The 24591-nt window shown below is 41.2% G+C and overlaps 1 protein-coding gene across 1 annotated transcript in view; it reads right to left on the bottom strand.

Moving 5' to 3' along the window:
- Positions 1-24591, bottom strand: part of LOC131031262 (uncharacterized) — a 157736-nt gene that overhangs the window by 66546 nt on the left and 66599 nt on the right. Inside the window, exons 4-5 of the mRNA XM_057962323.2 lie at positions 20452-20550; positions 15721-15777 (exon numbers count right to left, since the gene is read on the bottom strand). Of these exons, the coding sequence (XP_057818306.2) occupies positions 15721-15777; positions 20452-20550 (156 nt within the window). The remainder of the gene's footprint in view (positions 1-15720; positions 15778-20451; positions 20551-24591) is intronic.

The raw sequence follows: 24591 nt of genomic DNA, 5'->3' as shown, positions 1-24591 counted from the left end.
GCCAATCAAACGTAAGTCCCCTTGTGTTTCCAGCATAAACACATCAAGCCACTGAGAGATCCCGCAGTCAAGACCTGACAAAAGAAACCTTGAGGTAGTCTCCTTTGATCAAACTTAGGAAACAGCATTAGAGACTTCCTTATCTCAAGAGAGAGTAGGATAATCAGTCGGCTATTCTATTCTGCGTTGGCCGTATGAAGTTTGCAGCAATGCGATTTCAGACGCGTCAACAGAATTGGCGCTAGAAGGAGGGCCGACCACAGTAAATGCATGATTGTTTGAACTGCCAAAATCAAGATAATCATATCCGTAAAGAGTTATCCAAGACTTTTGTCCCTCCTTCGCGCACGCAACAGAATTGGCGCTAGAGGGAGGGCCGACCGCAGTAAATGCATGATTGTTTGAACTGCCAAAATCAAGATAATCATATCCGTAAAGAGTTATCCAAGACTTTTGTCCCTCCTTCGCGCACGCAACAGAATTGGCGCTAGAAGGAGGGCCTATGATGAATGTCTAAACAACTAAATTCGCATCATATCAGCCTGCATTTTCAAAGAGTAACTTTATAGCTGTTACCCTCCGCACGCAACAAAATTGGGGAGGGCGCCTTAATAGTTCCTTGCAGCAAGTTGAGTCTAATCGACCTTTTAAATGCTATATTCGGGATATGCAAGATCCCTATTAAACCAGAAAAGCCAAAAAATCAGAAAACCAGAAAACACCAAAAATATTTTTGGGTCAGTATGTTGAGCCAGTCGCTTCATGAGGGTTGTTTGCAGTCCGAAATTTTTCAAATCCAACAGAGGCTGAGTCTACAGCTATATCCCAGGCAGCTGTCCGCATTTGCATCTGCAGCTCACTGCAGAATTCATGACACCACAGCGCACGATGAACTGAATTGCTTGACATTTTTGTCAAGGGTCGAGCTCGCATTACAGGGGCAGATATTCTTTTGGGATGTCCCCAAACCAGAGGCAATTGTACAGTCGGATATCCCCAGTCCTCCGTCCAGCATCGAAGAATTTACAAGGTTCAAGAATTTGATTGAGAATCAGTTTGGTCTCGAAGAGGAGTTATGCTTGGAGAACGTGTTGTCACCTTGGTGGTGCAGAATTCACCGCGCCCCACATTCAAAGTTCACCTGCTCACTATGCATAGAAGCAGTCAGTCAAGTCAAAGCCCAATTTGGACTACCGGAAGAACCAGAGGAGAGCATCACCAGCAAAGTGTGGAGTGCCTACCTTGCTGCAGACGAGTATAGACGAATGCAAAATCCATGCAGCGCCGCACTCCCCGATGATGAAAGGATGGAGTTGCCAATTGCTAAGCAAGATGGATCGGTCAATCAGACCAAGGCAGCAAATGAATTTGTTATCCCTACAACTGATGAGAACAGTGTTCAAGAGGACGATCAAGGGAGCTTTGTGGATCAGCCACAGGTTGAAGAACAATTTGCAGCAGCCCCACAAATGGACGATGCAGTCCAAGAGTCCGTCGAGGATGTTTTTGAGAGCCAATCAATCAAACAATCCCTGCTGTTTGAGGAAATACGGATAGAAGTGCATAAGGCTGCATTGTTCACACGATATGAAGATGCACCAGCAGACGATGCACCCCTCTTTCCTGAGTTCGAGTTCGGTTTTGAGATCAACTATCAGCCTGCGCCACCCAATGAAAAATCAGATGCTGATTTACATACACCAGACGCTATCGAGATGTTGCACCACCAATGGCGACCTCCTGATACAGCTGCTGAAACCTTCCCGTCGTACAACGCACCGTGCAAAACTCTGCATGACTCGGAATCCTGCCAGGTTGTTTCTTTCCCTCTTGCTGTTAATTCTGAAAATTTTGCGTTTAATTTTGAATATTCTGGAAAAACAACTTGTAAATGGATTAACCACGGACCTAATGAACTCCCTCAGCTAATAATTTTGCCCGATGTCTTGGTTAAATTCGAGAGTGGCCAACTGAAAATTTTCTTTTCAGAGTATAAAGACAAACCAGCCAAACTAAGAACTGTTCCCACTGCCCTGTTACTGCTGCATATACTGAGAAATCGTCATGGGTCGGGAACACATGCATATAACCCGCCTTTTGTGCAGTCGGTCTTTTCTTGTACATAGTTAGTCTAGGTTTTATTTCCTGTTTTGTGAATAGTTTGTTTTCTGTTCTAGCTTAGTTTCCTTGTTTTCTGCTTTAGTTTAGTTTGCTTTCTGTAGTGTAGGTGTCCTTTCGGAAGGGTCTATCTCCCTGTCAGTTTTTGAAGGGGTTTGTTTGCTTTTCCCAGCTCTGGTGTACAAGGTCAGGAAGTTTTTTCCGGCTCATTTCTTGGATGCCGACTTTGGTAGAGCGCCTAATTGACGGTTGCCCCCGTAGTCAGTCCATTTTGGTTTAAGGCTTAGTCAATCTAAAAATTTAGTTGCTTACGGCATCTTGTCGCCAACGTTGTGATCACTGCACTTTTAAATGCTTAAGTCTGTCGTTTTATCAAAGGGAGGTCACTGCAAGTGAAAAATTTTGAAGCTCTGCTTCAGCGACCACTGTAACGCTCAATCCCACGTAGGCTTTACTGCTTACCAGCCAAGGTGAAAAAGTGAAAATAAAAGAGAAAAATCAAAAGAAAAGAAATTGAAAAGCAAGGAAATATCAAGTTGCTTGGCTTTGGGAATGCAGACACCTCTGCCGATTTTCAAAAAAGAAAATTTATCGGAAACAGAGCAATCTCTGTGAGCTTATAGGCGATAACTCCGCCGGGGCTATAGACGCTTGCTGGCAGCGAGGCTCTATCCAGGTTGCTTTTGAAGTTAGAGTCGCTCTACGTAACTTGCATTAACTAAACAATGATATCTCAACCTTCTTTAGGCTTGAATGAACTTCACTGCACACACTCGATTTTTCAAGGTTGGTGACTTGATTCAGTTTGCGACCTCATTTTTACTTTGAATCTGTCTTCTGTCATTTGGGTTGTTTTGTGGGGTATATACCAGAGATTCTCGGGTTCGATCCGGATAGTCATCCTTGAAATGTTCAGGAACATTTCCCAGCCGAGTCGCCATTTGTTGTGCGAATCGCACACCCATCCCCGTCTTGGACAGGGACCCCCAGTTTGTGCCTTTTTGTCCTGATCCTGAAATTTGGCTAAGTCTGGAATTCCCTGATCCTGAAATTTGGCTAACTCTGAAAACTGAGGAAACCTCCAAAAACTAGAATTTGCAATATAACTCTTGGAGGGCCGAAACCACTCTCAAACATCCTGAAAGTATATATGGAATATAACTTAAAGTATAAGAAAGGAGAAAGACATATGGAAATGTCACTTATACTTAAATGTTATATTCCATTAAATGATCCTCCGGGGAGATCTGGGCAAACTTGCCCAAGTGCCCAAGCTCGCACTTCTTGAGGAAACGTTTAAAATCGCCCAAAATGCCCAATTTCGGACCCTGGGGCCAAAATGTGAAAAAGTTCAAAAGTTGCGAAAATGCCCCAGAGGTCCGAAAATCACTTAAGTTGTCCAATTTCGGACCCTGGGCCAAAAAGTGAAAAAATTTGATAAAACTGGCAGGAGGTCCGAAAAAGTGAAATGTTGCAAACGTGCCTTCAGGTCCGAATTTCACTTAAAGCACCAATTTCGGACCCTAGGGCCGAAATTCGAAGTTTCTTCTAAATTTCCAAACGCGTTTTTAGGTTCGAAAAGTGAAAACGCGATTTTGCGAAATATGTTACAAGGTCCGAAAACCACTTAAGCGCCCTCATTTTCGGACCCTCGGAGGTAAATGTAAAGTGCGTCGAGTTTAGGAAACACAAAAAAAAAAAAAACACGTTTTAGATCCGAAATTTACCAAAAGCGCTTCAAGCCCCGAAAGTCATTTAAAGTGTCCATTTTCGGACCATGGGGCGAAATCGAAAAAAAGGTATAAAGGTGCGAAATCCTACAAAGCTCCTCCAGATCCGAAGTTTGCCTTGGACACCCATTTTCGGACCCCAGCCCCGAAATTTTAAAAACTCAGAAATTTGTAAAACGCCTTCAAACTCCAATTTTGTAAACATGTTTAGGTCCGAAGTTCACTTATTTTGCAAAAGGTGGTTTAGCTCCGAAAATGAGAGTTCACCAAAAACGTGAAGTCCCATTTTCGGACCCTAGGGACGAAATGTTTGAAAATCGCGATTTGCGAAATATATGTAAGCTCCGAAATTTGCAAAAGGATGGCAAAGGTCCGAAATTCGCCTTAAGTCCTCAGACTTCGGACCCATGAGCCAAAAGTGAAAGGTTTTGAAAATTCAAAAGTTCAAATGCTCCAAATTTGCAAAAACGCCAAAGGGTCCGAAATTTTTTGCAAATTTCAAAAGGTGCCCTCCGTTCTCCGAAATTTACCAGAAAAGCATGAGAGTTAGAGTTTTAAAATTTGCAGAAGTTCTCCAAACCTCCAGAATCGCGCCATAAACCCATTTAAAACGTCCAAGACTCCAAAGGTAAAATATGCAGAAATAAAAAACCAAGGATCAGATTTCACAATCGAAGAGAAAGAGAAGCATTTTCAAGATACATCCCGCAAAGAGCTTCTCAAGCCAGACGTCGTAATTAAATTTAATGTTTGTTAAAATTAAATTATTTAATTTTTCAAATTGATTTAATGAAATGAAATTGGTTGATCGCAGGACGTCATCGAAGAACCAGGAGAAAGACCTCAAACGCAAATCAAGGAAGGATTGCAATTCAAGGCTAGGCGCTGAAGATTGGAAAAGAAAGATACAGGAGCGCAAGAGCAACCGAGCATTGGGAACCGTGCCGTTGAACAAAGATGAAGTCTACCTGCGAAATTGGAGGCAAAGGGCAAAAGAACACTCTGAATGCTGCAAGTTTATGCATTCTCAGAAGGCACACAGTTGGATTTAAATCCAAAAATTCAGTCTTAAAGCTGAAACTACTTTATTGTAAACTGCCTATGGGTCCCGTGCAAGATATTTTTGTGGATAACTATTCCCAACCACCAAAAAGACCGGATAAACCTGAATTAAAGCCAAAAGTGGTTGGTAGTTGAGATATTTGTTGGTTGGATAACTGAGAATTAATTCGGCATGGATCAAAGCTGTCAGCTTCTGGAAGACAGATCAGGACCCTTGGATGCAGTCCATCCTGGCCTTCGGTTCAAAATTGTAATATCTATAAAAGGCAGAGGCCTTTCTTTTGTAAAGGTTAGATAGTTAGATGGTTAGAGATTGTTAGAGATTGAGAGATTGTTAGAAAAAGGGTTAGAAATTGCTAGATAGTTAGATTTTAGAGTTAGAATAGGTTAGATCTTAGCAGTAGCATAGAGATGCTGCAGAAATTGTTGTAATAGGCAGATGAGATCAATATATCAACATTGATTTGGTGTTTATTGTCTTGTTTTCATCCTATTTGCATGGTTTCCTTCAGCATTTTAGATAGATCTTTATGTTTTGGGTGTGCAGGTATTTGATAGATTCGGGCTCATACCACTGAGGATATGCTGATTGTATAACCTTTTGTGTGGTTAACTTGAGCCTTCGATTGTGCTTAGTTCAATTGCAGGTGTCCGTCCGAGCTGCGCCAGAATTGGGTGCTTAGCCGTGCGTCTCCAATCTGAAAATCTTCCAAGTTCCTTTGAAGATTGCACCATTCCTGCAAGGTTGTGAGCCATTCTGGCCAAGCAGGAATTGGTTATGTTGAATCTGTCTACCCGCATACCCGTGTTGTTAGTTTTAGATCTCCTAACCCTTTCCTTTTTCTCTTTATTGCATAATTCGAGAATCACAGCAGACTAGCTTGTTGCAAATCGTAAGTCCCCCTTGTGTTTCCAGCATAAACACATCAAGCCACTGAGAGATCCCGCAGTCAAGACCTGACAAAAGAAACCTTGAGGTAGTCTCCTTTGATCAAACTTAGAAAACAGCATTAGAGACTTCCTTATCTCAAGAGAGAGTAGGATAATCAGTCGGCTATTCTATTCTGCGTTGGCCGTATGAAGTTTGCAGCAATGCGATTTCAGACACGTCAACACCATCCAAAAACGAGTACATCTCATGGCCGGCCACCTCCTCCAGTATGTTGTCCGTAAACGGGATTGGAAAAGGGTCTTTAATCGTAACTGCATTGAGACACCGGAAGTCCACACAAATCCTTATTTGGTTAGCCTCCTTTAGTGAAATGACTATGGGCGACACCCATTTGCTTGTCTGCACTTTAAAAATAATACCAGCCTCGAGCATTTTTTCTATCTCTTCGTTCACTCGCGCTGCATAGTTGCGGTTCATCCGGTACGGTCGTACCGGTTGGGCTCCAAGTACCAGCGAGATGCGGTGCACGCACAGTTCAGGAGGTACTCCCTTTAGGTCTTTATACGTCCATGCGAAGACATCATTAAACTCCAGAAATATTTTGAAGGTTGCTGCCTTCAGCACAGGATCCCAGTCATCCCCGACTAATATATTTCGTGGGTCCTCCTCTTTTCCCAAGTTTGTTGCCTTCAGCTTGGACTCTTCAAATTGAATTGGTTTGTCTTTTTTGAACTGATGTGCAGGTGCCTCGTCCACTCGGGCCTCCCCCTCCTTATATTCCCTGTATTCCGGAGGGAAGACCTCCTTATCCGCGGGCTCTTCTATCTGCAACATGTTGCACTGAAAAAGTTCGTAATCCTCCATTTGCCAATGGAAGAGCCCGTTGAGTGAGCACACTTCGTCTTCAGAACATTCCTCTAATTCGAGGACCCCTTCGCTGTTTGGCTCCATCGCGTTCTTGCCTTTGCTTCCCTCGAAACCCCATTCCCATCTATTAGAGTCCTTTGGGTCCGAGTCGGAGGAGGCGAGCTCTTCACCAACATTTTGGGCTTGTAGGTCAATGATATATTTCCGCCCTCCCTTCTCCACAGAGAGTGTATTTTTCTTCCAGTTGTGGTTCACCCTCGCGGTGATCAACCACACTCTCCCCAGGATGGCGTCATAGCCTTTCTTCTTCGAGGGAATAACCACAAAATCTAACAAGAATGGTTGCATACCAATTGTCACTTGCTGGGCCATCAACAGGCCGAGTGGCTTGATGCCGTGTTGGTCCGCTCCCACCAGGTTGAATGTGGGTGGCCACAGGGTGGGCTTCCCCAGCCGATTCCATGTTTCTTCTGGTAGTACATTCACCCCAGATCCCCTGTCCACAATGGTGTCCTTCAGAATGGTCCCACGGATACCCATTTCTACCACAGTTGGGTGTCTACCACTGCTCAAGGCTAGTAACATCGGGTCAGTCGAAGGGCTGACGGGAACCTCCACCTGTGGTGTACTCTTCGAAGCGGTGGCGGGAACCCCTACCTGTGGTGCACTCGACGATGTATGTGCGGTACTTTGCACATTGGTGAGGATGGCAGTCCTCAAATGTGGCATAGAGTCTAGAAGGTCTTTCACCTTTATAGGCACCTCCATTTGCAAGATTTGCCCAATGATATTCTGTTCCGCTTGCAGGCGAGTTGAGGGACTCATTATCTCCATGTCCTTCCGTCCTTCTGTCGCCATCTCCCGTTCAATGTCGGCCTTTGCCTCCCGCAGTCTCTCCTCCTCCGTGTGGGGGTCGAGATAGGTTGCCTTCTTCGCCTGCGCGCGAGTGATTGCCAGCACTTCTTTGTCTTTGCCCCTCTTCTCAATATTGAGCAAATTCACCCCCTGCTTAGGGCAGTGTGTGTCATCGTGGTCACTGGGGCCGCACCATCTACACAGGCTCTGGGGGGTTTCAGTGTTCTGGCATTCCCGAGCGAAATGCCCCCATTGGTTGCAGGTCCGACATTGAATTATTGGTCGCCCCTTAGTATCATACTGCACTCTGCTCCGATTGTTGTTGTTGTTGTTGTTGTTGTTGTTGCCTCTCCCTCCTCTTCGGTTTCCTCGATAACCACCGGATGATGCAGTGGCGTCGGCTTGTGTCTGGGCGGGGCCTGCTGCTACGGACAACAAGGGTTGCTCTTGCATGAAGAATACCTGGTTCCCTTTCGTTTTCATGTTGTAGGGACACTCTTTGACGGTGTGTCCCAACATTTGACAAATTTCACAGAATGCCTTTTTTGGGTAGGTGCCTTTTGTGTGGCCTTCTTCCTTACAGTCCGTGCACCACAAGTCTTTGTTTTTACTCGTGCTCCCTCTCATATTCTTAAATTCCTTCATCATATGGTGCATATCCTTTTGAAGAGCTTGCACCTTATTTGACGATTCATCACTGCTGCTTTCTCCCGAGGACTCTTCTTCTCCAGAGGACTTTGCCTTTTTCTTTCGCGATGTTTTGTCTTCACTTTCCAAATCCATTGCGCGGTTGTAGGCGTCATCGTATGAGGTGGGCGGTACAATTTTCATTTTTCTTCGTAGGGATGACCGCAACCCTTCCACGAACCATCTCTTCTTTAGTCCATCCGCCGGCTGGTTCTCCATCTTCCCCAGTAACTCTTTTAACCGTCGACTGTATGTTCGCACTATCTCGTGCTTTCCCTGCTTTGTGCTTAATATCTCCACCACGATCTCATTATCATCTCGAAGGAGTCGAAACTCCGTCTCGAAAGCTTTCTGCAGGTCGCCCCATGTTCCCACCTTTGTTTTATCCACATCGGAGTACCAATCGATGGCTACTCCTCTCAGGGTGGCAGGGAACTGCACCACCCAATCAGCTTTGTCAACTACCCCGTTGGCTGACCATATTGTTTCACACGTTCGGCAATGCCGTACGAGGTCATCGTTGCCATCCCCGTTGAATTTAGGCAGCTTTTGTTTGCCCGCCATCGATGGGGGTCGTCTACTTGGAGGTGGTTATGGCTGTGTCTGCGCCCCTGTGCCGCTCCTTCCGATGTCGGTGGTGTGTCCTGCGGGGGTGACTGGAGGTACGGTGTTTTGCCTGCTGAGTGTGGCACCTACCGTACGGTTGTCCTCCCCTTCGTTGTCACCGGCGCCCACTCTTGGCTCCCTTCGATGATCCTCACTTTGTGGTGTAAGGGATAAGTTTCTGAACCGATCCCGGGTCTCTTCGACTAGATCTCTCCGTAACCTTGTTTCCTCTAGAAACTCTTCGTGACTTCTCACCCTACGATGGCCTGGCGACGCGTAGAAATTCCCCTCGACTTCTGCACCGTCCGTGACACCTCCTTGGTTCCCTTCGGGCAACCCTTCGGCAAGTCGTCCTTCGGCAAGTTGCCTCAGCCTCCGTCTACGTTCTACACGTTGTTCCAGAATCAAGGCCCTCTGCGCGGCCTCCCACTCGTCCGTTTCTGCTTTTTTATTTCTATCTTTATTCAATAGGTTGGGCATTAATTGCCGCACATTTCCAGAATTTGCAATACATAAATCAACACACTTCTTTATTAATTCATTTGTCGGATACAATCTTGTGTCAATGACACTTTTATTTAAATATATAAAGTTCAAGTTTCAATTCCCTCCTGGCCTGGCGCCATCCCGTTCCGCTTCCCGTCGGTTGCCGTCTTCATACTGTTGCAGGATTTGTTGGCGTCGCTCTTCCTAGGCGGTCTCCTCCAAGCGAGCTTGTTGTGCCAGCGATGCCTGTGCAAGCAACCGGGGAAGATGGTTCATCAACCGATTTACTGTCGGGCTCACCTCCAACGCTGTCCACACGGCACTTGGTGGGATTTCCGCCTCCGTTGCCTCTCGTCGGACGTAGGTCTGGATAGCTACCTGGAGCAAAATTGAAAATTCTCTCGTTGCGATGTCTTCTCCTGTGTAAAGTTCTGTTTAGGCGTCGTCGGCCTCTGGGTTTATTTCACCAACGGGTAGGCCCATCGTGTCCATGCGCCATCCGCGTCTTCCGTTCCCGAGTACGTCTAGGCAGCGGCGCCAAATGTTTGCCCTCTCGAGTGAATAACTTAAAACATAAAACACATAATGCAAAATAATGCCGTGAATATCAGACAGAGTATATAAGATGTTATTCCATTCATAATAATTGTGTGTTACAAGTTACATTCCGAAGTATATAAAGATACCGAGGGGGTGCGAGTGCCAACCGTCGCACCGCAACTACCACCGCTCAACTGCCAACTAACAAACCCAATTACAACTTAATTAACTAGTCGTATTCCCGTATACAATAATGCGGCTAACAATTTTGATTGGGCAGGAAGTGTAACTAATAGAAAGAGCACTTCAGGAATCTGTTTCGGTTTGGGTTTTGTCGTGATTTCCTGGGCCAGCAAGAAACAGTCCTCAGTTGCATTGAGTACTACAAAATCTGAATACATTGCATCAAGTGTGGCGTCAAGAGAAGCAATGTGGCTTCACAAGCTTCTTGCTGGGTTGTTTGGACAACCTTGGGAACCCACAGTCATTCATTATGACAATCAGAGTTGTATTAAAATGTTTGCTAATCTAGTGTTTCATGACAAGTCAAAACATGTGGAAACTCATTATCACTATGTTCGTGATATGGTACAGAGAGGTGCCATTCAACTGAAATATGTCAGCATTGATGAGCAAATTGCAGATGTTCTTACCAAGCCTCTAGCTCGTGTGAAGTTTGAATACTTCAAAGAGAGACTTGGAGTTGTTGGGAACACAGCTCTTGCTGAGGCGGAGTCTTAGTCTCAATGATGCACTAAGTTGCATCTACCACCCTCTGCGGACAATGCAAGGTGGAGTCACCCTTTGCGGGCAATGCAAGGTGACATTGAATCCTTCTCAAGGAGAAGGTTGAGGTGAAAGACCTCCTCCACCCTCTGCGGGCAATGCAAGGTGGATCCATCCTCTGTGGGCAATGCAAGATGGATTTCATGGAAAGGTCCATAATGTGATTATTACAATATGTGGTTGCTTGCTATAACCCTCCCTAGCTAAGAGGGAGTGTTGAAACCAATAGCTAGAATCGGATTATTTAAATTAACCTTTTAAATAACATATTGTAATAATTTAACGTAACTTGTAAATCATATGAGGCTGGCCCTATTTGGGCGTATAAGCAATGTGTAACGTTTTCTAGGGCAGGACCCAAATTGGGCGGTTGAGCAAACAACATATAACGTGTAATAAATATTGTTTGTATTTTTGGAAGCAATAATCTCTTCTTCAGTGAATATCTCTGCAATATCAGTGAACTTGCCTTAGGCATCAGCAAACTTGTTTTGGACATCAGCGAACACACATTAGAGACCAGCGATCACACCTTGGAGGCCTGTGATCTTCATCTGAGTCTTAGCTAAAATCATCTTTGTTCATAGTATCAAGTTCTGAGTGTATTTCATCTGCCGAATCTGCCCAACTGGTGATTGAAGGATATTTCAAGTTCAGATCAGAAGTTACAAGTCAGATAAGTCAGTCTTGCCTTTGCCCTAGGAGGGTGAATTGTATTTGATCAACTGCTGATATTAATAAATAAGATCTGAACATTGTTGCTGGGTTTTTCCTCCAAGAGGGAGGTTTTCCCAGGGTATATGTGTGTCATGTGTTGATTTTGTGGTTGTTTATCTTGCATCTTGATTTTTTGTTCCTTAATGCTTATCTGATTACTAAAAACTAACACATAACCATTCCTTGGGCAGTGATATTGGCTAAATATATGTCTTGGTGAGCTAGAATTCTGTAGATATTCTTCATCACAGTTTGACTTGGATCATGGCATTATCAGCATACTCATTTAACTTTTCTATGACAGCTTCCTTTGTAATGGTTTGCTCATGTCTTCTATCATCTATAAAGATAATACAAGGAGCTTTCTTTAAGTTGTTTGGGTTCTAGAGATTTAGCATTTGGATGGGGTCATCACATTCTGAATTATAGTCTGATTTGTATGGGGTGCCTTAAGATAGACGTTTCTTCTCCATGCAACCCCCCTCCATTCTTCCATGGCTGAAGAATCTTGGGTTCATCAACAGTCCCTCAAAGTAGGAGTTGGAAGGGAAATTGTAACAGGATGCCCTTAGTCGTTCTCTCCCTTTCACAGTGTAATAGGGTGCCCTAATAGCTGTTCTCTCCCTATTTGCCACTATAGCAGGATCCCCTACAGCTGTTCTCCCTTAATTGCAGATTTCCTTCCTTTTGATAGACTGTTGTAGTGTTAAACGTGTATTTTAATGCTTATTAATATATAACAGATATGTGCAATAAATTCATATATAAAGGTAAACAATAATTTCTATATTACCACAGTGGATCGGAATATTCACAAGTTATATTTTGATCTGATTATTACAGGGTTCAGTATTCTGTAATCTTCTTTTTTGCTCGACCTCTTTCTCTCGGTGCTAGAATGATTCCTTATACCCTTTGCTTGACTGGAAAGTCATGTTCTTTGCTTCAGGTTGCAATGATTGAGAAGGAGACGTCCCTTCATGGTTGACCGCTGCCTCTTCCTAATTGACCCTTGCTTGGAGACCCCTTGCTTCATCTCATCTAAGCCATTCCATTTTAATGTTTATTAACTAATTAATAGTTATAAATTCTGAACTGTTCCACTTTAATCTGTATTAACCAATTAATAGTTAGGGATGAGATCGCTGCACCAAGGCGGATCGATCCTTTGACACTAATGATGTTCTATGTCTAGCAAGTCCGATAACATGAGGGACGCAATTTAAAGCATAGTACTCAATCACATTAAATTGTGAAGTCTTACTTTGTAAGACAATTTCATTTTAAATTTGTTGTGCATTGGATGTCAGATCGGGGGCATGACCAGATAGGCCTTCCACAAAGAAGGCTATAAGCCTTTTCTCTGACACATCAGAAATCATTACCGCAAGCCTCTCAAATTATGCTACATAGTCTTCCACCTTACCCTCTTGCTTCAGCTGTGCCTATGCTAGCTCCCTAAAATGAGTCTTTGGATTCTTCCTATCAAACCTTTCCATCAATCTTTGGCTGAAGTTCTCCAAGGTGGTGACATAATCATGCACTTGTATTATCATGCCATGATAACACCATTCGTGAACTATCTCCTCAAGATGCAAGCTAGCAAATTTGATAGCCTCTTCTTCAAGCATTGGATTCAATGAGAAATGTGTCTAATTTCTGCAACCAAACCCTTGCTAATGAATTACCAGCACCATCAAAAGTAGTAGTGTTTTTTCCCAAATGGTGTTGAATGTCTTTCCTCTCTACATACCTCCTCCTCCTATGCCCAGTTGTTTTCTTCATCTCATAGAAGTCTCTAAAAGTCAAATCTTTGCGTATGGCAAGGCTTAAGGCATAGTATGCATCATGAAATCCTGTCATTTCTCCCTCTCAATCCACGTTCTTCCTCAATACTTATGGTTGCTTCTTTTTCCAGAAATTTAGCCTCGAAGTTTCTTGTATTAACTGAAGCTTTCTCACCACCAGCTAAATCTTTTTCTCCACCAGAACTGTTGCCTTCGGCACCATTTTGCATAGGCCTATCAGCACTCCATTGCTGATTTAATTCCCTTAGAAGCTGGACCGTCTCTCTCATGGACTCCTCCATGCTGTTCCGGAATTCTTTGGTCTCCCTAGTAAATTCCTGGGCATTATCATCCTCTTTGTCACCCATCATGGTCCCCTCCTCACACAGCCGGTAACGTCGTTCTCTCTCACTCATCAATCACCCTCAGGCTGGCAGGATGCCAAGCTCCAATACCACTGAAATAAACCAGATAGGAAATAGTGCAATTTTTCACAATATCTACTATTTGCAATCTAAAACTATTTTCCAGATCATGATATCAAATCAGTAAACAACAATTCCAGATTATTTGCCCTCGAAAAATAATCAGATATCTTTATTCATGAATCCAATCTTACAATATAAATCTGACTGCTTATAATAAAACAACAAATATAAGTGGGATTCTAAAATTGTAAATATGAAAAGGACCACCTAAATCATATAAATCGCCCTCCCTATATTGTGCACCGCTAATCATTGTGAGGTAGTTCGATTACAATTTGAGCTTGTGTTTCAATGCGCAAGCAGCAACAAATTTATATCACCAATCCTGTGCTCAGGCCAAGTCCTGCTCCTCCTTTGATTTGCAGTGATGGCCTCAGCCTTGCACTGATATTGTTTGCAACTTCTGTGGGTTTGTTGGACCCATAGCGAATATATGCTGACCATGGTATGCTTAGATGCGCCTTAGGGTGGCGTATACAGAGACAATTATAATCTACACAAAACGGTTGACAGGGTTTGCGTCCTGCCAATGGGCTCCCTCCAGGTTGGCACCTGAAAGGGGTGTGCATTTGTTTAATGCATCTAACATATAAATTCTTCCATGCCTTAACTTCCAACTGCAATACATATGTCAGGGTTTGCGTCCTGCCGATGGGCTCCCTCCAGGTTGGCGTCTGAAAGGGGTGTGCATTTGTTTTATGCATCTAACATATAAATTCTTCCATGCCTTAACTTCCAACTGCAATACGTATGTATACTAATTCCTTCTAATGTCGGCCACAAGGAGAGCCGACACAAGGTCGTCTTGAAAGGAAATAAAACAAGTCAGCCTTAGCAAAATTATTAATAATTGCATTTATTATAATTTCAATTTAGGGTTTATTTAAAACTTTATTTATTTATTTAAAGGAACATTAGCAAAATATATGGAGGCTGACCCATTCTAACCAGGGTTATTACAGAATGTCAAAGAGACCGTCTTGTTTAACCTAATCAGTGGTCTTGATGTGTATAGGAAAACCTTGTGCTGACTAGCACGAACCCATCAACATTTCATTAGACCTCCTAATAACAACAAATTGAAACTCATATATACCAGTGTCATGCACCTGTCAAACAGAAAGTCTATGTATAGAATCAAAAGTCATCTATGTACAGAATCAAAAGTCTTTGGGAATATCAACAGTAATACACATTTGAGGATCTATGCATGTCCTCAAAGATTGAGTGAAAATAAGGGGAAACATGTGACCAAAATGTTCAAGTATAATCCGATCCCAGGCTGTTTTATTTATCAAATCAATATCTGATTGAAAAGAAAAATATCCGTAATAGCAAAGATGTTCAAGAGGTATCCCCCTTCAAAGTTAATTTTAAGTAGGGAAAGTTTTGAGTGGTTAATATTTGCAAATTCACTAGTTTTTACTAAAAGGAAATAAAAATATTCACCAAATAAAAGAGAAGATCGGCCTCTATTTCTATAAAATGAATTTCAAATCTTAAGGAAAGTTGCAAAAAGTTTCAATCTTTCACTGAACTTTTGAAATTGACGATTTGGTATTCAATTTGCCAAGAAATTTAGACTTCTGAAAATCCATGATTAAGCTTTTAACTGATTCTTCTTTATGAACTTAATGCCAAATTCTCCTCTTCAAGGTCAGAATCAGAGCAATTTTCTTGGTGCTAGAACATGATGTTAACTTCACCATTGAAAGAACAATCTTCTCTTCAGTACATACTTGCATGTTCCTTCGCTAGTAATATTCCTTACATCAGAGGCTAACCCAAGGCTTAACCTTTAGTCTCGGGGATTAGGGTGTCTTTGATTCTCTAAAATTATGACTTTTTGAGTGATTATTTATGTGATCTTAGTTAGAAGTGAAGGCCAAGTTTAACCAATAACAGTTGACAATGTTGTCACACATGATTTTCTTCCCTTTTACTTAGTTTAATACATTTCTTTATTGTCGAAATCTGGTTTAGGCTACTTGTTGGTCATGCCTAGTAACACAGCCTTAAAATAAACACCTGAGTACAAGAAAGCATTCAAGATGAGACAACTTCATATAGATTGCATAGCAAAGAAAAAATATACTTACTGTTTTTGAAGTAAATCGAATCTCTCTGCATTCAGATTTACGTAGAACAAGATCTGACTGCATCACACAGTAAAAAACCATGACTGATATGAAGTCAGAACAGAACACAAAAAAGCATAAAAATTTTAAGCATGGATATCAATGAATTTTAAATTAGTACATCAAAATAGTTTTTCAAGAATATAAAAATGTGTACACTCATTCAAACTTTTTTATTTTTATGATGCAACCCCTCTCAATAACTGCCAAAAAAAGACAATCCACTGTCATAAACATTTACAAATAACCTTTCTGCACCTAAAACACACGAAGACAGGAGTAAGCACAAATGTAGAACATTCAAAGCACTACAGGATTGTGATCAGTAAGTTTAGGATTGTGTATAGGGATAGTACTGCAACCTGTAGGGAAAGTATATGATTAGACAAACAATTGGTAAACAAAAACCATGGATAACATACTGACCATCAACCTAAGGGGTTGTCTGCATCTAAAAGGGATGCCGGTCCAAAAGACCAACATAAACTAAGATAAGAAAAATGTATACATCTGTTTTCATACACTCTTACAACACAGCCACCTCATACTCAGAATCGTATCGCTTGATTGTTCTCCTAAATGGGTAAAGTAGAATTTATGTGCTACATAATGAAGAGGTTTTTCATAATATTGATAATAAAATATTAAAAAGTGACCACAATAACTATTTGGCATATAACACATGAATTCAACCAATAAGGATGGGATCTTATTCAAACAAAGTAAAAGTTATCATGCCTACACAAAACGTATGCCAAAAAATGGGGAGTAAAGAGGAGGAATATAAACTGAACGCATCATTTTTACAATGCTATCTAAATGTGGGGACAAGAAGGTAAGGTGATCTTCATTTTAGGTCTAGAAAAGCTATAACTTGATAATTACGAAAATCATTGTCCATATGATGCACAACAGAAGTAACATGCATATGTACAGGTGCCACCTATACACAGTTGATCATTAGCTTCTTTTGATGTTGCAATCCCTATTATGATGGATTGTTGGTTCTGCAAAGCCGTAAAATTTACGTTATGTGGAGCCGCATCTTGTGGTGAACAAGAAATATGGGGATGCAAAAAGGGGATGTTTAGAGGTTCCTGCAAACTCCGAAGACAAAGGGGACTGCAGAAGGTAGTACTGTACAGAAAATCTAATTTTTTTTTACTAGAGATTAAAATAAATTTAACCAGACTTTCTAATTAATACTAACAGAAAATGTTCAAATACAATATGATAAACCTACATCACACAAAAACACAAAAAACTCATTAGATGTCTTCATTTTTTAAGTTCAAATAAAAATTCTCATTCCATTGTCCAATCCTTATGTCACAGTAAGATTTGCATCTGATTACTATTTAGTATTTCTGAGTCACCGATATAATCATTAGTAATAAATAATGTATACTTAATTCCAGGAAGTGAAACTATTGAGAATATGTTGTTCCATACTATTAGAATCTAGCTTTGTTGTAAGTAGTGTACATAAAGGCATTCATTCCCATTACTCCAGAGACAAAAATATTACACATGTAATGATCATTCATCATCTAATATCCCCAATAAAACATGACGAGAACTTTTTTGTGAAAGCTACAGATTTGCTAACAATTAGGAAAAATCATGTAACCAATGTTTAGAAGTTAGAGCCGTTTACTCCATTTCCATCAACACTCAAATAGAAAGCAAAATTGGTCTTTACAATAAATGAATTAGGTGAAATATATTACTACATGGTAATTTCAGATATGTCTATTTCAAGACAATTATGAATGTGAATGCTTTTGGAAGAAAACTGTGTGAGAGATTTTGTATAATATCTGTGATGGATATATGAAATCTCTCTCACAGTTTCTTCCAGAAGAATTTGAAATTTGAATTCATTAACATGGAGTGTGGAAATACTCTGTCTATTGTCAATTATGTCTACATTCTCCTGGGGAAAGGATGAATCCCCATAGAGGAAAAAAGGAGGACATGGCAAGAGTGTCAACATCCTGTTCCCAAAGGCCCTAAGGAACAGACCCCTGAGGGTATATCTCATAGAAGACAGATTAAAACATTTTCATTACCATTCTAAGTGAATTTACCATCTTTGGACAACATGATCATAGAACTGAAAGAAATCTAATTTCAGTCTTCTGATGTCAATTAATCATTTTCTACCTTTCCAGCAATGATATTTATGATCATTTGTATCTCCATTCAATTGGTTCATCTAGTCAAATTAAATTCTCCACTAAATCGAGGCGAGAGATGGGAGCTGTAGAAAGGAAGGGACATGGAGGTGTTAGTCATTTTTTACAAATTGGTTCTCCTTGTCTTATTTATTTTTTCCATATATCAGTTATGCTCCACTGCATCTATATAATGGGTTTAATGATGTATCTGGGTCAAAATGCATTTAGTAAGGAACATTAGACTTTAGAATCGTGATTTCAAAACTTGAATTCCTGCTGGACTCATGAATTTTTCTGCCTAGAGAGTAACTTGCCAAAGACTCACGTGCCAAGTCCTATAGAGAATCTTGGGAGATTTTTTCCAAGTTTTCTGTGCAGAAATTGACAGCTCAAAACAAACTACAGACTTTTGATAAAACCCTTTTTTTCTTGTAACTTTTGTCTTCAATGATTAAGATCTCAATGGCATGAATTGATTGCTGAATGATTGAAAGGACATATCAATGGTTGGTTAAAAGTAATAAAATTATGAAAATAGCATGCTCCATGAAGGTTCCTATGGCCTCGAAGGCCTTAATTTGGGCCTAGTGGTGTGGCCTCCACCCCTTCACCCTGCACTGTGCCACAAGCCACTGCCCCTCAACCCTGCAGGAGGTTCCTGCCCTCAAATCCTCACTCTAGTTTTAAAAAGCACAACATAAAAATTGTTTTGGAATTTGCCAGAAGGAAAAGCTTTTTCTATATTTGTAACAAAATAACAAACACAGCAATTTCGCATTTTTTGGCGGTTTTTAGTCTCCCAAGTAATTGAATACCATTTGTACTTTTGGTTTGCAGGTCAATCCTGATTCGGAGTAATGATCCAATGATCAAAATAGACTTGTGTATTCTCTAAATTCATTCTTTATGTGTCTTACACATTATTTAGGGTTGTGTTTTGGGCTGCCGAGTTTCTGTCAGGTCCAAGTTTTCAAACTATATTAAAAACTATCTATTATATAACAAATGCATTTGCAGCAGGCTAAGTGATGAATTATGGTGCCATTTGCATGATGTGATATCATCCTTGATATCCACAACTTTGATAGGCTAGTTGTTATGGTTTTTAAACACTTACACAATTAGAGAGATGGTTCAAGTTAGTCAAACTAAAATGATGACTTAGTTAAAGGGTGACAACCCCTTGGAGTTATCACCAAGGATAAACTTCAAGGTGACATATCTATTGAGTGATTAAATTGATTGATGAGTTCCACTATGTGAGTAATGAGATAAGATGCCAATCACAACTCAAATAATTGGCAGGTCTTCAGTTGCATTTGTCAGGTGTCCAGCTGACTGTTGACTGTATGAACTATTAAGTGTAATGATAACTCCAAAGTCGTAACAGGAAATCAGCATGACATGGCTTCTATCTAAGCACATCAGTACTAATTTAAAATGCTCATTCAGTTGTTGACTGAATGAATAAGTGTAGGTTCCTGGAACTTATTATAGCATCCATTTGTTATGCAAGTTCAGTATTTTGAAATGCTAAATCCAGTAATATTTTCCATCTTCTTGATGTACCATTCTCCTTAATTTCACTAAATTTATCCTGCTGCTTGCATGATGTTTTAGAGTTACTACCATGCCTGCAAGCTTGCTGCAATTTAGAAAAGCAAATCTGAATTTTAGACAGCAGCATTAATAGCTGTTTAAGATATTGTTTGTAAATTGTACTTCACATTTGCAGGACTCTCACCATGCAAGTTTAACAGGAGGTTGTCTGGTATTAGGCAGCGGTTTCCTTCTCTAGGTACCTTCATGGTTAAGAAGCCCTAACAGGAAATCTTGTCAATATGCAGATTCCTTTAACAACTAAACCACCTATATCAGTGCTTATTAATTTCTTTCCTGCTGTGTTGTGGCTGTAGCAATCCACTCTTTTTATCTGTCTGTCTCTGATGACGCCTTCTCATCACTTAATTTGAGTGCTCAAAAATAATATTCATTACAACCAAGACACATGATTGTCTTCTATCTACAAAAATGTTTTAAAATTGTCATCATCTTGTTATAAGATTTTAATGATTTACATTTGGCGTCCACACATTTTTCATCAAAAGCCTCACATGAGACTATAAGGATTACTTATATTCTCAGTTAAAGCAAATCACTTCCCTATCAAAAGAAGGTTCTCCAAGATAACATAGCTTACTTGATCAAAGCATTTAAGACAGTTTCTAACCCAGAGGGGATACAAATAGTTCAGATATAACAATAGTGAAGCATTCAGGCAATTCCAAACTTGTAAACTTAAAAACATAATCTATTTTAAGTACCACAAGAGGCAATAAGAATATTATACTACTACAGATATTCCAACAATTTCATGGTCAGTACATTGTTTTCTAGTCTGTTTCTGACTGGATAACTTTCGAGATTTGATTATTTAATGCACTTTCTGACAAATTTCAAGTTTGATAATTATATTTCCAAAATGAAGAAATGGCCAGAGATTAATTTGCACCTTATTCTTTGTCCGTTCCTTTTCTCTTTGTTGTTGAATGTACCTCTCTTTATTACAGTCCATAATTTTACAAACAGGAGGACTTGCATTACGCTGAACCTGCTTATAAAAGAAAAAATAAAGCTATTACATAATCATAAAGGATGCATGTTTTTAAACTCAAATTTTAGAAGATATATTTCAAGAGTTATAGTTCCTGAAAACCAAACTCCATATGCCTTGTATAGATGTTGTAGCAAATCATTGAGAAGAAGATAGATGCTGTTTCAAATTATTGACATGGAGAACATAAAATTGTAACACAGAGGCACTCACAATACTGCTTTATAGCAAACTACTTTTCTTGTCTTTTATTTCTTTCAATCTATCACTATTACGAAAAGTAATGACACAAAGACGTCCCCTTTTGGGATTTCCCTAAATCTTGCCTTAGATTACTATTCTCAATTGATAAGGGAGGGTTAGAGAGAGGGTTCCTTTATCTTCTTAAAGGGAAAACAGTTTGCCGGTCCCTTTATTGTTTTCTGTTCTGCTAAAATATTCTCCCTTTCGATTCTTTTTTCATTTAGATCAGAGTGTAGATCGAACTTCTGTATATATCTGAATATTAATCTATTTGTATGTGTTTTCTATCTGCATATTAATCTATTTGTATGTTTTTTTCTATCTACATAAGGAATTCACTGGTAATCATACCCAGATGCTGTTATAAGCAATCAGTCAATTTCGGTGTGGCTTTCTGAAGGTATCTTTGAGTTTGATCCACCTGTGATGTTGATGTAATTCTGAGTGCAGTCTATTTCTTTCCAACTGATTCATGTATTATGGATTAAGTATGAATGTCATACATATTGCAGTCTATATTAATATTACTACTTGTAGGATTTTGCCAAGATCAAGGGCACAATGAAAAGCATAAAAAGAGACAATAGAATGACAAGAACAAACTGTATTCTCATCAATATGCAAAATGATCAACTGGATTAACCAATACAATGAATAGAGGCCTGCTTATATAGGCAAGGCCATATGGATGTATGAGCACACAAATATGACATGTGGCTCAATGAGAAACAAGGGTAGGTAAGAAATACTAGGGGTAGGTAGGAGAAATAATATAATATTCCACAAGAGGTGGATGACCCACCGAATGTGGAGTGTAACAACAAAATAAGACCACAAAAGGTGGAATTTCTCCTACAAGCTCTATCCCTGTGTGCACACTTCCCTAAGTGTCTCAAATCCAAACTACGAAGAGATGCATTATCCTAAGTTAACTTAAGAAAGTGTAATAATATCCAAAATGAATATTTATTTACACCAACACCCCCCCTTAAGTGCAACTTAGGGGAATGAAGACTCAAGTCAACAATGCAAGATGGGTCCCGACTACTAGGCCATGATAGGTACCCATGTACAATATGCAAATGCAAGCAAAACTATGCAATGCAATCTCTCACAAACGGAGAAAGGGAGAAAACCCAGTGGGAAAAAACTCCCCCCCCAAAAGAGAGATGAATGTACAAAAGACTCTCAAAGAAGAAGGACAAAACCTCAAAGAGGAAAAAGTCCCCCCCATAAGAGAGGAAGGAGAAGTCAGCTGACCCCCCCTAATGACACATCCCGCACCCCCAAGAGAGCTCGCAACTGCTGGAACTTACTCTCGATGAAAGGTTTGGTGAATATGTCAGCAATCTGCTCTGTTGTAGGACAATACTGTAAATCAATGACCTGCTCCTAGATGAGCTCTCCGAGATAGTGCATATGAATCTCGATGTGTTTGGTCCGCTGGTGCTAGACCGGGTTCTTCGAGATTGCAATAGCACTCTGATTGTCGCAATGTAGAACTGTCGGCCGTGGAGTGGTGAAGCCAAACTCAGTGAGAATCTGCTAGAGCCAAATGGTCTCAGTCGCTACGTTAATAGCGCCTCGATACTCAGCCTCATTCGAAGAGAGAGCAATAGCATGTTGCTTCTTGCTCTGCCAACAAATGGGGCCCAAACCAAGGTGAAAACTGTAACCAAAAGTAGACTTACGATCAACTAGATCGCCAGCCCAATCGGAGTCTGTGTAACCAACCAAGCGAAGTCCTGTGCATGCTGCATAGTGAATCCCATAGTGATGTGTACCCTGGATGTAATGAAGGATGCGTTTGGCGGCTTTCCAATGAAGCTCATGTGGTTCCTGCATGAAGCGGGAAACCATGCCAACTGCAAATGAAATATCAGGGCGTGTATGAGTCAAGTAGATGAGACTACCCACAAGCTGACGATACAAAGTGGCATCAACTGGTGGAGAAGAACACTGAGCCTCAAGCTTGACTCCTAAAAGAAAGGGAGTCGGGGCAGGCTTACAATCAGCCATATGAAAGCGTGCAAGTAGATCAAAAGCATACTTGGGCTGCGATAGTGTAATCCCGGAAGGTGACTGTGAAATCTCTATCCCGAGAAAGTAGTGCAAAAGACCCAAGTCAGTCATAGCAAATCTGTCATGCAAAGCAGATTTGACCCTGTTAATGATGGATGAAGTACTCCCTGTAATGATCAAGTCATCAACATAGAGCACGAGTATCAAGTAAGAGTCATCCTGTTGCAAAATGTAGACATTCCGATCGGAATGACACCTGGTGAAACCTGTGGAGAGAAGAAAGGAATCCATCTTGGCGTACCAAGCCCTGGGGGCCTACTTAAGGCCATAGAGAGATTTCCTTAGTCTGCAAACCAAGGAAGTATCCTGGATGAAACCCTATGGCTGCTCCATATAAATCTCCTCATCAAGATCACCATGAAGAAAAGCACTCTTCACATCCATCTGATGTACAGCCCAACCATGAGATGCAGCAATAGCAAGTGTCAAACGAATGGAGTTCATCTTGGCTAGGGGTGCAAAGGTCTCAGTATAGTCAACACCTGCAACCTGAGAGAAACCTTTCGCAACAAGCCGAGCCTTATACTTATCCACACTACCATCCGCTACAAACTTGGTCCGATAGATCCACTTACATCGAACCATCTTTCTCCCCTTAGGGAGATGGACTAGATCCCATGTGTTGTTCCTCATCAAGGAACTATACTCTTCCTCCATAGCTTGGTCCCACTCAGGAACCCCTGATGCTTCCCTAAATGTCTGTGGATCAGAAGCGGTAGCAATGAATGCATGTGGTAGATCCTGATGTTGTGATCGAGTTCTCCGTGTATCCGAAGGATCCCCAACAAGAGAACCCGCGGACTCAAGTGTCTGTTGAGCCCAACGAGGTCTAGGTGGAGGTGGAGAACGAGGCTCCTCAACTGCAAGTGGACCCTGCGGAGGTGTAACCCTGCGAGTCGGAGTGGAAGGAGACTCATCATCTGAATCACTAACATCACTATCCACAATGGAGGAAGGTGGAGGAGGTAGAGAGGCTAAGCTAGGAGAGCTTTCCTCAAAGTGAACACTCCTCTCAATGAACACCTCATGTGTCTCTGGATCCATCAATCTGTATGCCTTAACACCCTCAGGATATCCAACAAATATGCAAGGTCGACTCTGTGGTTCCAATGCCTTGCGTTTCTGCGGAGGTATGCGAGCCCATGCTGGACACCCAAAGACTCTGAAATGTCTCACAATCGGTTTCCTACCAGCCCAAGCTTCAAAAGGAGTAATACCTTGCAAAGCTTTGTGAGGAACCCGATTCTGGATGTGTGTGGCACAACTGATAGCCTCTGCCCAAAAGGCGGGATCAAGAGAACGTGCATGTATCATACAGCTAGCCATTTCTTTGAGAGTTCTATTCTTGCGTTCTGCAACCCCGTTCTGCTGTGGAGTGTATGCTACAGAATGCTAAAGATCAATCCCCTCAAATGTACAAAAATCCTCAAGTCTCTTGTTCACATATTCCCTTCCATTATTTGTGCGAAGAATCTTGACCACTTTCCCTGATTGCTTCTCCACACGAGTCTTGAAGTCCTGAAATCTGTCAAATACTTCACTCTTATGAATGAGAAAGTAGACCCAAGTGAAGCGGGAGTAGTCATCAATGAAGGTGAGAACATAGCAGGCCTTACTAAATGAAGGTGCTGGAAATGGACCTGCTACATCGCTGTGAACAAGTTGAAGAACTTCCAAAGCTCTCCAAGTTTTCCCTTTATCAAACTTCTCTTC

This window comes from Cryptomeria japonica, chromosome 8 (assembly GCF_030272615.1).
Source record: "Cryptomeria japonica chromosome 8, Sugi_1.0, whole genome shotgun sequence".
Taxonomy (NCBI): Eukaryota; Viridiplantae; Streptophyta; class Pinopsida; order Cupressales; family Cupressaceae; genus Cryptomeria; species Cryptomeria japonica.
The sequence above is the reverse complement of the archived record's forward strand: the minus strand, read 5'-3'. Positions and strand labels throughout refer to the sequence as shown.